The sequence below is a fragment of the Theropithecus gelada genome, chromosome 5 (genome assembly GCF_003255815.1).
Source record: "Theropithecus gelada isolate Dixy chromosome 5, Tgel_1.0, whole genome shotgun sequence".
In the NCBI taxonomy this organism is placed as follows: Eukaryota; Metazoa; Chordata; class Mammalia; order Primates; family Cercopithecidae; genus Theropithecus; species Theropithecus gelada.
The window spans coordinates 69788337-69804687 of NC_037672.1; the positions used below are offsets into that span (position 1 = coordinate 69788337).

The 16351-nt window shown below is 34.3% G+C and overlaps 1 protein-coding gene across 1 annotated transcript in view; it reads left to right on the forward strand.

Annotated features, from left to right (window-relative positions):
- ADAMTS3 (ADAM metallopeptidase with thrombospondin type 1 motif 3) overlaps window positions 1-16351 on the forward strand; it is a 281280-nt gene that overhangs the window by 253804 nt on the left and 11125 nt on the right. The window contains exons 16-19 of the mRNA XM_025385984.1: window positions 2818-2898; window positions 4669-4832; window positions 10347-10512; window positions 13314-13446. Coding sequence (XP_025241769.1) covers window positions 2818-2898; window positions 4669-4832; window positions 10347-10512; window positions 13314-13446 — 544 coding nt within the window. The remainder of the gene's footprint in view (window positions 1-2817; window positions 2899-4668; window positions 4833-10346; window positions 10513-13313; window positions 13447-16351) is intronic.

A 16351-nucleotide genomic window follows, 5' to 3' on the forward strand; every position in this document is an offset into this window, starting at 1 on the left:
CTTTAAACAAAATTGAGGTACAACCAAAAACTAACCTGAGATGTAATTGCTCATCTCTGGAAATGTTTATGCTTGTTACATAGTCAATAACTTGGACTTAGACATACACTGAAGGTTCAAAGGCAGAACAAAAAGCTGTCATCATACATCAAATAATAGGCAATATTATCCATAGTTTAATAATATTCATTGGAATTTTCATAAAAGATTTGTATACCAATATTTATTACTGAATAATTTCTTGAGTTCGTATCAGATGTTCAGTTCTTCAATAAGGATTTATTGGGCAAATGTTTCTGGGATTTCAGCACTTAAAGATAAATTTGATGTGGTGTTTGCTTAAGAAGATTTTCATGTCTTCCAAAGAGCTGCTGGTATCTTATAAAATCATGAAAGTAAAACAAAAACAAAGAAATACGGTTTACATTAAGTATATTGTCATCAGGGTGATTTTTCCTTTTATAAAAAAGTCTTCATCCAAATGAAATAATTCTCTTAGTTTCTTTTTTTTACTCCCATTATACCCCAGCTACCTAACTCAATTACTAGGAGACTATATTCTAATGTTTTTCTTGTTACTGATGTCTTTGCTATTCCTATGTGATAAATTACTTTGTTTTGTACTCTGAAAATTGTTAAAAAGCAAATATTGCTGTTTCTGATTGATTGCATTATTTTAGTAAAGCAAAGAGAAATATAATTACATACATGTATTATGTTTCAGTGGAGTCAAATGTAATTTTCTTCATCTTGCTGTGAAATAATGTACTGTGCTTTCTTTATTCGAGTTACATTTTATTCTTTTTTTTTGGATGTAAAATAATTCATTTTGTTTTATTTCCACAGTGAATTAATGTAAAGAAAAGGTTTTTCCATGTTCATTCATTCTATATTATGTATAATATAAGGTATTAGTACTGTTTTTCAGATAGCTCAAACATTATGCTAAACTTGCAAATCAAGGCCAAAAGAACATTAGAAAATTTTCATCTGTCATACCAATTCAAACCGTTCAAAGATAATCTAACATCCATATCTTTGCACTAATATTGTCATCATAGTGATTTAATAGACTAATTAACCTTTTCCAACAGGAAAACATTTAAGCAAGAGATGCCATAAAGAATTGAAGTTGCTGGAAAATGAAATCTGCAAGTATTCAACTTCAAATCATCTACTTAGCCTTACTTTCATGCTTAGTCTTACTTTCATTGACTATTAACAGTTTATTGGCATTGTCTATTACAAATGCATTGTGACTTCAACACATAAACTTACAGAACATATTTTATATCTTGCCTAACAAAATATATGACTTATGAGATAGTCAATGAAACAACAAGACTTTGATAAACATGAACCCACCACTAATTAAAGACATTCTATTTAAGGGAAGACAAGAGGCGCTTTCACTTTACCCAAAGGAGCTCGTAATATTTCTCTTGCTGAAACAAGAGAAGCTAAAAACGTACTGGGTAAGTTGTAGCAAACTGCAGAAAGATGGGCATCCATAAATGGCATCAAGCTGTTTTGCTCTACTTGGCACCTTAAGCATGTTCCTTCTAGCCACTGTGTACTCAGACAAACATGGTACATTTCATGTGTTAGACTATACCCCAGGCTAAAGTGCTCAACACCCTGATCCCAAAAGGACCACTTTATTTAGTTAGGACACTAATAAATATTGTGAAAAAGTTAGGTAAATCTATTCATAGTATATATTATTGTACATATACAAATGGCAAAAACACTTTTTTTTCTTTTTTCATCAATAATTGTGGATTGATAACTGCATTTCTATTAATACTCTCCGTAGAATATGTACTGGATGTTTCATAATGTATTGAAAGTGTAGGTTACATAATCATCTTATATTAATTTATTTATATGATAATGAGATGTATAACATCTGTTCTAATTGACCTGACTATTGTCAGGTCATAATATTTATGATTTATGGGCATAATATTAATTCTAAATGACTGTAAGGTAATTTTTAGGACGTGATAATATCAACATAGTATGTGATATATGACATTTACAGTAATAGGAATGATATATGATTTTAAAACCCAAAGCAACCAATTAAGCATATTGATTTTCTTATTTCTGGCTTAGGAGGTTTTGAGGTTAGGGTGCATATAAAGGCAATGCGTAACATAATTTGCACACATTTTCCAACTAAGTGGTTTAAAATCCACGTTGTCAATTTGGTTAAAATAGTCCCATCATAAAACTTGTCTAAAGCTTTAAAATTAATGCTGATCACAAGAAAAATGAAAGCACTGATTTTTCTGTTGTAACTCCTTTATAATAAAGAAGGCTTTAAATATGAAAATATTTTAATAATTAGAAGTTTAGCTATCTATACTTCCCTCTTAGACTTTTAAAATAACATGTAGGCAGATAACATATCCCAAAAAGTTCACCACTTAAGTGAACTTTCATTAAAAGTTGACTCCACTTGAAAAGGATGGTTTAGAAAACTAGAATCACACAGAGGGACACAGGAAAGTATAGTATTTGCCTGAATTGTTGTTGACATCATTTGAAGGTCAATACAAGATAAGTGACTAATACATTGGTAACAAGATTAACTTTTTTCCGTCTTTAATAAAAAAAAAAGTTTCCTCTAATTTCATGTTGGATGTCACAAAAGCTACCAATGCTTTGAAGTTAATTTCTGAAACTGCTTCTTTAAATTTATGGATGCCCTCTTCTGCATGCAGAAGCAGTAAGAATGTAGTGCTCAACTAACCATGGTTATTGCTTTTGTTTTCTTCTTTGCTTCCTACAATATTTACTACACATGCAAAGGGTACCTTAAGATGTTTGATATACCCCCTGGGGCTAGACATGTGTTAATCCAAGAAGACGAGGCTTCTCCTCATATTCTTGGTAAGTGTTTCTGTCTGCTGGCTCTGCTTCAACATGCACTGAAACATTGAAATGTCAAAGAAATCGTAAATATAGATATGTGTATATGTACATACGTATATGTACATATATGTGCATACACATATGTAAGAATCAAAATAATACATAAATGCATTAATTGAATGTTATGTAGGTTTTTTTGTTCATTTCTCCTAACTATGCTTACTTTAAAATAAAATATAAAAACAAAAAGAGCTTTAATTTTTTATGGAAACTGGGGTTGGTTCCTAATTATATGAGGGAAAAAATCATTTTACAAGCTTATATTTCTTATACACTTTTTGCTCTGTAATAGGGGATAAGAAAATAAATATGTTAATAAAATCAACTAAATTAAGGAATATCAGAAAAATTCATCATACTTATGTTGACAAATAAGTTCTGATATTTTGATTGATCCAATACTGTATATTGTCTTATTTTTATTGTATTTTACATTCTTTGAAAAGCAACCACAGGTGAATTTTAGTAATCTAATCTTAAATTATTCTAATATCTGACATGTGTCAGGTTTTTGACTGGCACATGCAGATCCATTTGCCACAGAGAGCTGATTATAATTTCCAAAAGGAGATTTTTTTTTTCTTTTGTGAGAAGATTACATGGAAATGTCACTTTAAAGAGGTATAAATTTAAATTGTATAGACAAGTGTAAACATAACTTTCCTATTCCTTGGCCTGTAAGAACACTAAGATAATTTCCGAAACTAAGACATCACATATCAACTCCATGAGAATTTACAGCAAATCATTTTATTTCAGTTGTGACTTTAAAAAATGGATTGTTTTATGGTGTTTCATAGAATTTTTAAACACATTTAAATTATGTTCACTACTAAATGTAATAATACTCTAGAAGTCAGCTATAGTTCTTTCTCCAGTATTTAAAATTCCTTGTTTTTCATCCTAGAATTCATATTAATGTCCTTGGAAAAAATAGACCAGTTTAAAGCCCGAGAGGAATAGATACATTTAATTAAAATTACTCATGTTTTCTACACATTTTCAATAATGGTAGTAACATGAAATTTTGCTTTCTAATATAACATTATATTCTGATAAACAAATCTAAAATTTAAAATCCTAGTCATTATTTTTTACTCACTAAGCCAGCATTTTATTTCATTTTATAATATGTAATAAATGTATACTACGTTAAGAATTCCATTAGCAGTAAGCAGCTTTTCCTAACTATATGAGTAGGTGATATGGCTCTGAAATTTTACAATCATGAGAACTAAATTGTTGGCCTGAAAAATTACTTCAACTATGTTGGATGACTATAAATATTTTGACCAACTTTTTAAAAAATGCAATAAATAAACCATTATGTTATATGCTATCCTAGCATAAATTGTTTCTATTAATTATTGAAAAAGTAGCTGTCATTTTCAAAATATTCCCAGTTTTGTAAGGAAATATATAGGATAAATGATTTAGAAACTATTAACCTCTTTGACGATGTTTTCAAATGGGAATATTTGCAAACATTATTTTTGCCTATTTAACCGTCTTGCCATATTTTTGACTAGTTAGGAATGCTTCGTGAGAGTTTTGAATGCCTAATCAAGACAATGGGAATAATATCAGAACTAACACCCATTTTGATTGCTTGCTACTAATAAAGAAATATGGTCATTGATTTGTAGAAAGGATATATGGGCTGTGAATCTTCAGCACTTAATATGATAAAATAAAATGTATACTGGTTACTCATTTTTCTTCCTTTAGCTATTAAGAACCAGGCTACAGGACATTATATTTTAAATGGCAAAGGGGAGGAAGCCAAGTCGCGGACCTTCATAGATCTTGGTGTGGAGTGGGATTATAACATTGAAGATGACGTTGAAAGTCTTCACACCGATGGACCTTTACATGATCCTGTTATTGTTTTGGTATGTGGCATTACGGGCTCATGGTATAGTTGGTTCAGCTTATTTTATAATTAATCTATCTGAAAACACTTTTACCTTGAACATTAAACGTACTTTGAACATTTAAAAATGAGTTGCCTTTTAAAATAATTCCATTTATCTTCCCCCCTATTCTTTGTGCAATATTTTCATGTAATTTATTGTATATATATATATTATAAACTGAATAATGCAGCATTCTGATTTTTGACTTAAATAATCAGTTATCTTTTAAAGACAACACTAAAAGTAGATTTTTGTATTTACCCACATATTTACCATTTCGTATGCTTTTCATTCTAGTTTGTAAATCTAACGTTCCATCTAGTATCATTTACCTTCAGTATAAAGATCTTCCTTTAGCATTTCTTGTGGTGTGGGTTTATCGGCAAGTAATTCTCTCAGCTTTCAATGATCTGAAAATATCTTTATTTTCACCCTCATTTTTGAAGGATATCTTTACTAGATATAGAATCTGAGGTTGCTAGTTTTTTGTTTTTTTTGTTTCCTTTTTTCCCTTCTTTCAGCACTGTGTTTTTATGATCTTCTAGCGAGTTCCAAGGGTTTGGGGGCTGAGCAAAGAAAAAGATATGGCCACAAGGTGGCAGTAGCACACACACACTTTGAGCGCGGCCTCAGCCGGTTTGCAAGTGGGGCCACCACCCAGAGGACAGAAGGGCAAGGGAACTTCTGAGGAAGAGGGGAATCTGAGGTGGTGTAGGTGCCTAGGTGGTGTCATTCAGCAGCACAGCAGAGAGTCTGTGGGTCAGAGGGCTCCAAGGGAGGCAGCAGCGTGAGGTCCTTGTAGCCGGAAGGTCTTATTCATATCTAGCAGACGTTGGATGCAGTTTCCTATAGCTGTGCAAAGCAGGCAGTCCGCAAATGGCTAAAACTCCCTCATTTGGGCAGCATTAAAAACAACTGGATGTATGAAAGTTTGTGTTTGGCAGGAGAGGGCTTTTGAGCTAACAGATCTCAGCCTCAGCCTGCTGTGAAGAAATAACCTAGGGGCCAATATACAGGAGCCCTCTTTTACTCATTTATACAGCATTTGCCTTCTAGAATCCATCATTTATGAAGAGAAGCCTCATTTATATCGCTGCACTGTGTGTAATATGTCAGTTTTCTCTTGCTGCCTTTTAAGATTTTCCTCTTCATCTTTTTGTTTTGTCTTGTTGGTTTAGCAGTTTGACTGTGACAGTTTACGGTGTTCTTTGTATGTCTCATGCTTGGGGTTCAGTGAGAATCTTGGCTTTGTAGGTTGATGTTTTTGACAAAATTTGGGTAAATTTCCCATGATGTCTTCTCCTTAATTGTTTTTCCCAAACCCTCACCCCCACCCCATCTTCCTCTTCTTTACTCCTAGGACTCATTTAAATCTGTTGAAATTGTTCCACAAGTCTCAGGCTCTGTTCATCCTTTTATAATATTTTTTAAAATACATTTTTCAGATTGGATTATTCCTTTTGAGCTCTAAGTCACTGTTTCTCTTATGTGATCTCCAGTCTGTCCTTGAGCCTATCCAGTAAATTTTTCATATCAGATAGTGCACTTTTCTTTTCTAGAATTTCCATTTAGTTCTTTTTGTTGTAATATCTATTTTTCGGCTGAATTTTTCATAATGTTCACTCATTACATCTAAGTTACCCTTTAAGTTCTGGGTCTTCACGTTGTCTATTTTTATTTTATGAATCACATTTCCTGCTTCTTTTTTTCTTGTACACTTGACATTTTGGAAGATAAATTGTAAGGTGTCTGGTTTTGTTCTGGCAGGCAGTTAAGTTATTGTCAGATCATCCTGATCCTTTAAGGCCTGGTTTTATTCTTCCTTGCAGCTAGTCTCTTTCAGTGTTGTCCTTCTTCCCATGGTGCGGACTTTCTTGGTGCCAGGCTCAGCCCTGCCTGGTTTTTGAATCTCTGTCCCACTCCTAGCACCCCCCTCACCGTGGACTGCCTGGTGTCTTGACCATACACAGACCAACCCTCAGTCATGGACCCATGGAGATTTTTAGGTGATCTCTCTAAGCAGGCCCCTCTTCTTTAGTGCCCTGCTCTGAAGGTTCCAAACTCTAATCTATTTCCTCTGCTCAGTCAGACGGCTGGACTGGGCTTGGGCTCCTCCTCCCTGTGCCAGGGTCCAGAACCTGGCCCTTTTCAGGAATAAGACCCGGCTTGTTTCTCTTCTTACAAGGATTGGTGTCCTTTGTCATGTTATCCATTGCCAAAAAGAAAAAAAGTTTCTGCAAATATTTTGCCCAGTTGTACAGCTTTTAATACCAGGAAGACAACTCCATTACTCCCTCATGGATGAAAGCAGAAGACATCTACTTGATTTGAAATTTATTGTTAGTTTCTGTTTTATACAGAATTTTTATTTATTGGATTTCCTATAAAATATTATACTAAAGTCAAATTGCTCCACTCAATTTTTAGTCTTTTTTCCTCTGAAAAGTGGTTCCCTTTTGAAATATCTGTTCGAAGCTTTTGCCCATTGTTAAAGTTGTTATATTTTCTTTTTGTTGAGTTGTGAGAGCTCTGTGTATATTCAAGTCCTCTGTGAAATACATGATTTGCAAATGTTTTCTTCCAGTCCATATGTTGTCTTTTCGTTCTTTTAGTAGTTTCTTTCATGGAGCAAAAATATTTTAGCTTTACCGAAGTCCAATTTATTAATGTTTTGTTTTGTGGATCAAGATTTTGGTGTTATGAAATTTTTTTGTGTCTAATCCAGCATCAAAACATTTTCTCCTACAATTTTTTGGTAACTGTCTTAGAGTTACACGTTTTACATTTAGGTATATGAATCACTTTGGGTTAATTTTGTATGAAGAATTAGGTCCTTATTTTTGCATATGGATGTCTATATTAGTTATCTATCGTTATAAAACAAATTACCCTCAAACTTAATGGCTAAACACAAACATACTTATAGTTTCTGTGCAGCATGTATCTGGACACCACTTAATTGACTAGTTCTGGCACAGAGCATCTGATGAGTCTGCTGTCAACTGTGGCTGGAGTCATCTCAGAGCTTGACTGAGGGTTGCTCTGCTTCCAAGCTTAGTCACATGGTTGCTTAAAGGCCTCAGATGACTGTTACCCAGCTTTTCCATGTGGCGGGTAGCAGTCCATGATTCCTTGCCACCTAAGCCTCTCCATAGGATGCGTATATATCCTCACAATATGACCCTGACTTCCACTACAGCAAGTGACTCAAGTGAGACAGAACATGGGACAGTGAAACCAAGACGGAATTCTCGGCCCTTTTTTATCTAATCTTAAACATATTTCTTAACCCACCACAATGTCTAGTTATTTTAGCACTATTTGTTAAAAGACTGTTCTTTCTCTATTAAAATGCCTTTTCAATTATGTCAAAAATTAATTGTACACATTTATGTGGGTCTATTCTAGACTCTCATTCTGTTCCATAATAAAATATATATTAAAGTTTTATTTAGATTATGTTAAATATGAGTGATTAGAGGCCAGAAGCTCTGTTTCGCACTAATATAATTACATTGTATTATTTTCTAACAACATGAGTATCTGGCTTTAGAGACCTGATGCTTAACCATTATGATAGATGCTTCAAGACCTGCCCACTGATTATAATCTGACCACAGCAAGTGGTGTGGGCTAAAGGTACAACAGGGAGATTTGTAGCTAGGAGACGAGGGTGTGGACAAGCAGTGTTCTGTCATTATGACATTGCTTTTCCATTCTGAGTTCTGTCACATGGTGGCTAGGCTGTCTGGGGCAAAGAGAATTAGATATCTGGCTAGAGTGTAAGGGTTGTTCGAATGGTGCTTGATTTTTTAATGCTGCTTTAAACACAAAGACAGAAAAAAGAGAATAAAAGTCAGATAACCAGATCCTCAACCCCCACTGGTTTTAGTATCACCTCATTTCTCAAACAAAAGGTAGTTGTAAAAATGTCGTTTGGAATACCAATGAATTGCACTTTTCTCCCTTTGCATAATTAGTAAAATCCTATGAAAGCTACATGAAAATCAATTAATTTTTTAAAAGACAAATTTGCCCTGAACAAAATTAAAAGGCAAGAGACAAACTGAGAAAATATTTGCAACTCTTATTACAAAAAGGAATTTGTGTCTTTAGTGCACAGATTATTTAGGAGAGAAAAAATATGTGTACAGTTCCAATAAAAACTAGGACAGTCATGCAATGTACAGTATTCAAAATATAAGTGGGTAATAAATTTAGGAAAATTAAACTTTATTAGTTATCAAAATAAATAACAACTAAAATCATGATATTTTTCCCATCCAATTAATGAAGATGAAAATTATGTAGCATGTAGTGTCAAATGGCCACTTTCATACACTCTTATTATTAAAGTAACAACTGTTCTAACTGTTCTGGAGGACCATTCACCAGTCTATCAGAAGAACTAGGACTCTAAAGTGTTTGTTCCCTTTAGTCTACTAAGAAAAGCCAGAAATCCCCAGAAAGTTGGGAAAATTTCTAATCAATACAAATATTCAAGAGTTACCACACACTTATTAACAATAATACATAACACTTTTAGGATTACAGACTATGCTGACATTTAAAAGTATATTTTCTTTTTTTTAACTTTTTTTGTACAAGTGCAATTTAGCTACATCAATATATTGCATTGTGGTGAAGTCAGGGCCTTCAGTGTATCCATCACTGGAGCAATGCACATTATACCCACCAAGCAAATTCCCATCATTCAATCCCCTTCCATTTCCCCTGACCCCTCTGAGTCTCCAATGACCATCATTCCACACTCCAAAAGCATGTTTTCAAAGAATATTTACTATCTTGAGAAATGTGCATGAAATAAACAAGGCCAGAAAAGTGTATATGTCTGTACACACACACACACACACACACAAACACAATGCAAATGTCTTGAGGGACTATCACAGTAGTGAAAGTGACTGGTTTTCTCTAGTTCGGTAGAATTATGATTTTTCATTTTCTTTATATTTTTCCATAATGTATATATTTTCTGGAGGGAACGTTACTATCTTTATCATCAGAACAAAACGTAACAAAACAATTTTCTTTGAAGACAATTTTAAAATGCATTAAAATTTTTAAATTTTAAATTTTAAATTTAAATTTTAAATTTTAAAATTGTAATCCTTTAATTTTAATTTTAATTCGTTACATTTAAAATTTAAAATCCTTTAAAAAGGAGATGGTTTAATTTAAGGAAACCTACAGTGAATCTTATAAAGTTATTATGTTTATAATACAAACTCTTACCCTTCAGTGTATGTATTTTTTTAATACTTTTATGTTAAAAGTGTTATAGATATTTCATCTTCTTCTTAAACAGGGCACATGTGCACTATAGTTGACAGAAATAAAACATTATAATTTTTGAAACTATTTGAAAGTTGTCAGTTTTAATAAGAGCAATATTCTGAAATATTTGTAATTTGACACTCAATGTAAAACCCTCACGTGATTTACATATTGATTTCATGTGTATGTTAGATTATACCTCAAGAAAACGATACCCGCTCTAGCCTGACATATAAGTACATCATCCATGAAGACTCAGTACCTATGATCAACAGCAACAATGTCATCCAGGAAGAATTTGATACTTTTGAGTGGGCTTTGAAGAGCTGGTCTCAGTGTTCCAAACCCTGTGGTGGAGGTAACAATTGAACACATTTATTTTATCAAAATGTAATGCATATAAAAACCAATCTTGCTTCTACCTTTATGACTGTCTCTAATCGAGGCCACAATCTGAGAAACACCAAACATAACCATCAAAACATCAATACAAAACATTTTTACTGAAAGAATCATCAAATAACAGGATTCCTTTCATAACAGTGACAGACTGTAAAATCTTCTTGCCCTTTTCTCTCAGGTCCTTTGTCTTGCATTTACTGTAGTGGCCCTCTTAATCACTTTATTCTTCCCAAACTCCAAAACTCTCCCAAATTCATTGTACTCTGCTCCTCACCTTTCTTCTTCCCTACTTTACTTTCTATATCTCTCTGCATTTCTACCAGAGTTAATAATAAAAGGGCTATTGGTTGCATGACTGTGTAACTGACTATGCTATGTATTTGAAACCAGATGCTATTCTAAATGCTTTATATATCAATGCATGAATACTCACAATGGCCCTATGCAGTTGGTACTATTGTTATCTCTGTTAAAGTGGTAGCAAAACTGAAGGACACACAAGATAATTTCCCAGAGCCCATAGGATTCAAACCCAGATAACCTGGCTTCTGAACACATGCTCTCACTCACTGCACTGTGCTACCTCCGTTCCCTTTCCAGAGTCCATTAAGCTGGACTTAATGTTTCTCCATTTCTCCCATCATCCATTCCTCTAGTTCTAAACAAGTGCTCCATTACCAATTATCCCTCATGGGCAGGAGAAGGCAAGAGGCTGTTACAAAAATGTCAGCAAATAGTTGAGAACAAAATTTGTATTAGGCAGTGCTTGTGTAAATTATTTATTTTATAATTTTAAGTTCAAGGCTGTATTTCTAAAGTGTTTTCTTGAGGGAGGCATACAATAGTTAATTATTTTAAGTGACATCTCTTTATCCATTACAAGATGCCCATTTAATTTTGACCCTCCCTTCTGCTGTACTCTCAACATTTACTTGGTCACATTATTTGTTAGATATACCTTCTTCATATCTCCCACATCTATTCCTTCTTCACCAGACTCCAATCACCACTTTGGGAGGGACGATTATTGCAATAGCCTTTTAACTAGTCAACTAATATTGATGTTCTTCTCTGCCTTAATTTACAGGGTAATTTTTCTTGAATGAATGCATGAATGAATGGTAAAATTATATTATTTCCCAGATTAAAATCCTTCAGTCTTCTAATATGTTGCCCTGAAGACACAATATCACTTTATGCAGCATTCTTTCTAAAAGTGAATCACTTGAATCTCATCATTAGAACACAATTAAACAGACCCAAATTGTGGAACATTTGATAAAACAAATGGTTTTTAAATTTCAAAAATAGTAAATGTCATAAGACAAAAACAGGTTCAGTAATTATTTCTGATTGATGGAGGCTACAGACATAACAGTTAAATGCAACATATGATCCTTGACTGGAAAAGGATTGCCATAAATAGCATGATAGGGACAATTGAACATTTTGGAATAGGTCTGTATGTTAGATAATAGCATTATGTCTATGTTAAATGTCCTCATTTTAAGAATGATATTATAGTTATATAAGAGAATGTACTTCTGAAATTTGTGCTTAAATATTTAGGAGTGACGGATCAAGATATCCTCAACTTTCAAATGGTTCAGCAAAATTATATGTATATTTACACACATACGCATTTATAAAGAAATACAGCAAATGTGGTGACATAGTCACAAAAGATCAATCTAATGCAAGGTATACAAATATTTGTTGTTTTGGCCGGGCGCGGTGGCTCACGCCTGTAATCCTAGCACTTTGGGAGGCCGAGACGGGTGGATCACGAGGTCAGGAGATCGAGACCATCCTGGCTAACACGGTGAAACCCTGTCTCTACTAAAAAATACAAAAAACTAGCCGGGCGAGGTGGCGGGCGCCTGTAGTCCCAGCTACTCGGGAGGCTGAGGCAGGAGAATGGCGTAAACCCGGGAGGCGGAGCTTGCAGTGAGCTGAGATCCGGCCACTGCACTCCAGCCTGGGCGACAGAGCGAGACTCCGTCTCAAAAAAAAAAAAAAAAAAAAAAGAATTGTTTTTTCTTGCAATTTTGGATAGGTTTGATTTTTTTCAAATATATATACATAATTACAAATATAAAAGTTGATGTTTGAGAGACCCTCAGTAACTCCCTATAACCTTCACGATAATGTCCAAAAACTTGTAAGACACTGAAGGCTTTCAAGATCTGATCCTTCCCTACCTCCTGTCCTCTTCAACATGATACTTCAGCCTTCTGAAGAAACCACAGTTTTTCATATGTTATTTCCTTTGCTTGGAGAATAATTCTGCTTCATTTCCATTACCCCATGCTATTTGAACTTCAGTATTCTGCTGAAGGAAAGTACTGATCCTCCAAGCTTTCCCCTCCCCTCCTCCAAGTTACAGAGCTCTTCCCTCTGTGTTCCTTTAGTGCCCTCTACTGTAAGTTACTTACATAGTTTTCTAAAAGCCTATGTTACTAGATACTGTCACAGTGGTTTTCATATCTATCTCTCACACTAGACTGTATATTTAGAGTCTAGTTCTTTAGCAAGCATGCAGTTGCAATATTTATCAAATGTATTCTCTGAAAAGGTAAAAGTTTTTGTTTGTTTAATGTTCTTTGGGACCTTCAGCACCTATTGAAGTGCCGAATTGTATGCACTCAATACATATTTAGTGAATGGATGAATAAATGTATGAATGAGTGAGTGAATAATCAAGTAACTAAGCATGAATAAGTGATTAAATCCAAAGAAATTTATTTCCTTTTCCAGGTTTCCAGTACACTAAATATGGATGCCGTAGGAAAAGTGATAATAAAATGGTCCATCGCAGCTTCTGTGAGGCCAACAAAAAGCCGAAACCTATTAGACGAATGTGCAATATTCAAGAGTGTACACATCCGCTGTAAGCATTTATTTTAACTATCGTATCTGTAGGTCAAAATCAGGACTTCACTGCCTTTAGCTCTTTTTAGTTTTGATTTTATTTTCGGTCAAAGCTCTATATATACATGGTTTAAATAGTCAAGTCACTTCACAGGAATTATATAAAGCTGCAGTTCTGTGCCTTTCACCACATTCTTGTTCCTCAAAAACAACCACTTTCAACTGTTATATTTATTTTGATATTTGGTAATTACTTGTTTCCTTCTGTCTAAGTCAAATGTTTTTCCTTCTACTCCTTGACTTTTTTGGGAGGTAGGTTAGACATTATACATTGAATTTTCACTGTGAAATGTGAAGATTGTGTTATTTTATGACCACTCTGCAAATGCACACCCAGAGGCCACACTTTCTCCTTCCCTGCTACTCCCATTGCTGACCTAACATACCTTTTACTGATCACAATATTCAGGGTTTATATTAGCATGTATCTCTCTTAATACCTGAGTCACATAGCATGCACATTATTATGGTTTCTTTTTTGTAATGTTTCTTCCGGAATAAGTGCATATTTTGATTTTATGTATTTGATCTTCTACTACTTTTCTGTAATTCATTCCCGAACTCTCTTTCTCAGTATCAATCCCCTCAAAATACTAAACATCCAAGTATCCTGTCACTGTAATCTCCATAGAAACAGAAGCATCTTAGAGAACAGAGTTCTCTGTGTTCCAGCTCCAGCTTGGACTTTTTAGCAGCTTTCATCCTAGGGTTTCCTTTCATCATCCTCCTTGGAATTCCTACTACCTTTCTCTTCTGTGGGATTTCCTGTTATTCCAAACTATATATCATCCCTAAGACTCAAAAATATTGTTCTATTATTATCTACACTCAAGTGTTGCTGTTGAAAAGTTGGTTGCCATTCTGATTCTCAGTTCTTTCTCTATGATCGGTTTTGGTCTCTATGTCTTTCAGAGTTTGTAGGACCGTCATTTTATTCCTAGTGTCCTGAAATCCCAGTGATGAAATTGACTTGGTGCTCATTTTTAATCATCATTGTGCTGTGTACTTGTAGAGATTTTTGATTGAAAAATAAAAAATGTATGTTTTTATGGGGTACAGTGTAATGTTTTGATGGATGCATACGTTGTGGAATGATTAAATTCAGCTAATTAACCAATCTACCACATCACATACTTATCATTTTTCATGGTGCACACATTTAAAATCTGCTCTCCTAGCAATTTTGAAATATCCATTTCATAATTATTAACCATAGACATTATGCTGTTCAGTAGATCTCGAAAACATATTTCTTCTAACTGAAACTTTGTACCCCTTGACCAACATCTCTCCATTACTCCTTCACCCTCACCCAAGCCCCTAATCACCACCATTCTAGTCTCAACTTCTATGAGTTCCACTTTTATAAATTCCACATATGGAATCTAGAAAATAAGTGAAGGTCACATGGTATTTGTCTTTCTGTGTCCAATTCATTTCACTTAGCATAACTTCCTCCAGTTTCATCTATATTGTGGCAAATGACACAAACTTTTAAAAATATAAAATGGATATCTTTCATCTCTGGAAGATTTTCTCGTATTTTTTTTAATTCTCCTGTGTTCTTCAGTGTTCTTTCTTTCTGGGACATTTGTAGCTCGGATTTTCTCTCCTATTGTTCATTGTTGCACTTGCTGAGCCTTTCATTTTTGCTCTCATATCATCAATATTCAAGAGCTCTAGGTATTTCTTTTTCAAGGCATTTGATTTTTATTTCACAGATGCAATATATTCTTTTATCTCTTCTGGAATATCAAGGATTCATTCCCTGTTTCTAAATAATTTATTCTGAGTTCTTTTCTTCCATTTCTCCACACCTACTCCACCTCCATCATTTACGTTAGAGGATTTCCATGTGGTAATCCTGGGATGTTCATACGTGTATAAAAATGCAGGGTTTAGAATGCTGATTAGAAGTTTGCCTTATAGTCGTAGCTGGTGGGCTCAACTATAGGGTGATGTGACTCAGCCATTTTATTAAAAGGCCCTCAATTAATTGTATATTGAGGGCTTTTCTTATAAAATAGATTCCGTAGAGTAGAATCAATCTCTTCCTAGGGAGTGTAAGCCAGTTTAAGTGCTGTTCTGGAAATGTTATGTGTATAGGTGTCTAAAGCGATCTCACCACATCACAGATGGATTTTTACATAATCTTCTGTTTTTACTGTGGTTTCTTTCTCTCTTGATCGTGCCTATTGTATCCAGCTAACTCTGGTTCACATTCTACAGAGGATAATAAATCTCATGTCTTCTTCATTGGAGGAGGGCAAATCACCCTGTATGGTTAAGAATCAGGGGGTCTAATTGCTTCCACACAGACTTTTCATTAGTTCTCCTGCTTTCGGTCTTGGCTTCACCCTTGTTTTCACAGCTCACACTGTATCTAAGGCCTCTAATCCCTAAATGTTTCTAAAGTTCTACAGTGCAAGTCAGTTTGCTCATCACCTTATACTGCTGAATTGGACTTCATTCTTCCTAATCTGCTGAGTTAGTTTCCATATGTCCATCTGTTTTCTAGTTTCCTAAATTGTGTTGTTGTGACTTCCTCTCAAATTTCTTTGTCTTTCTAGATTTATAACAAATTTTTGTCATTTACTTTCATTCTGAGATCTTAGGAGGGAATGGAGGTAATCAGAAGTACCTATATCTGTGAAGTATATTGGTCTTCAAAAGAGACTCATCATTGAGGTCTTCAAAATTGAGCAAAATTCCTCAGTCCAGTTGTCGTGATACATTTTACCACCAGTTTGACAAGCTAAAGCAGTCTTAAACTGTGAATACCAAAGATTGCCAAGGTTTTAGCATGGCTATATTTTGGTGCCTCTTATATATGGAGAGAAAAAAAAAATGCAGAGGGAAAGTAA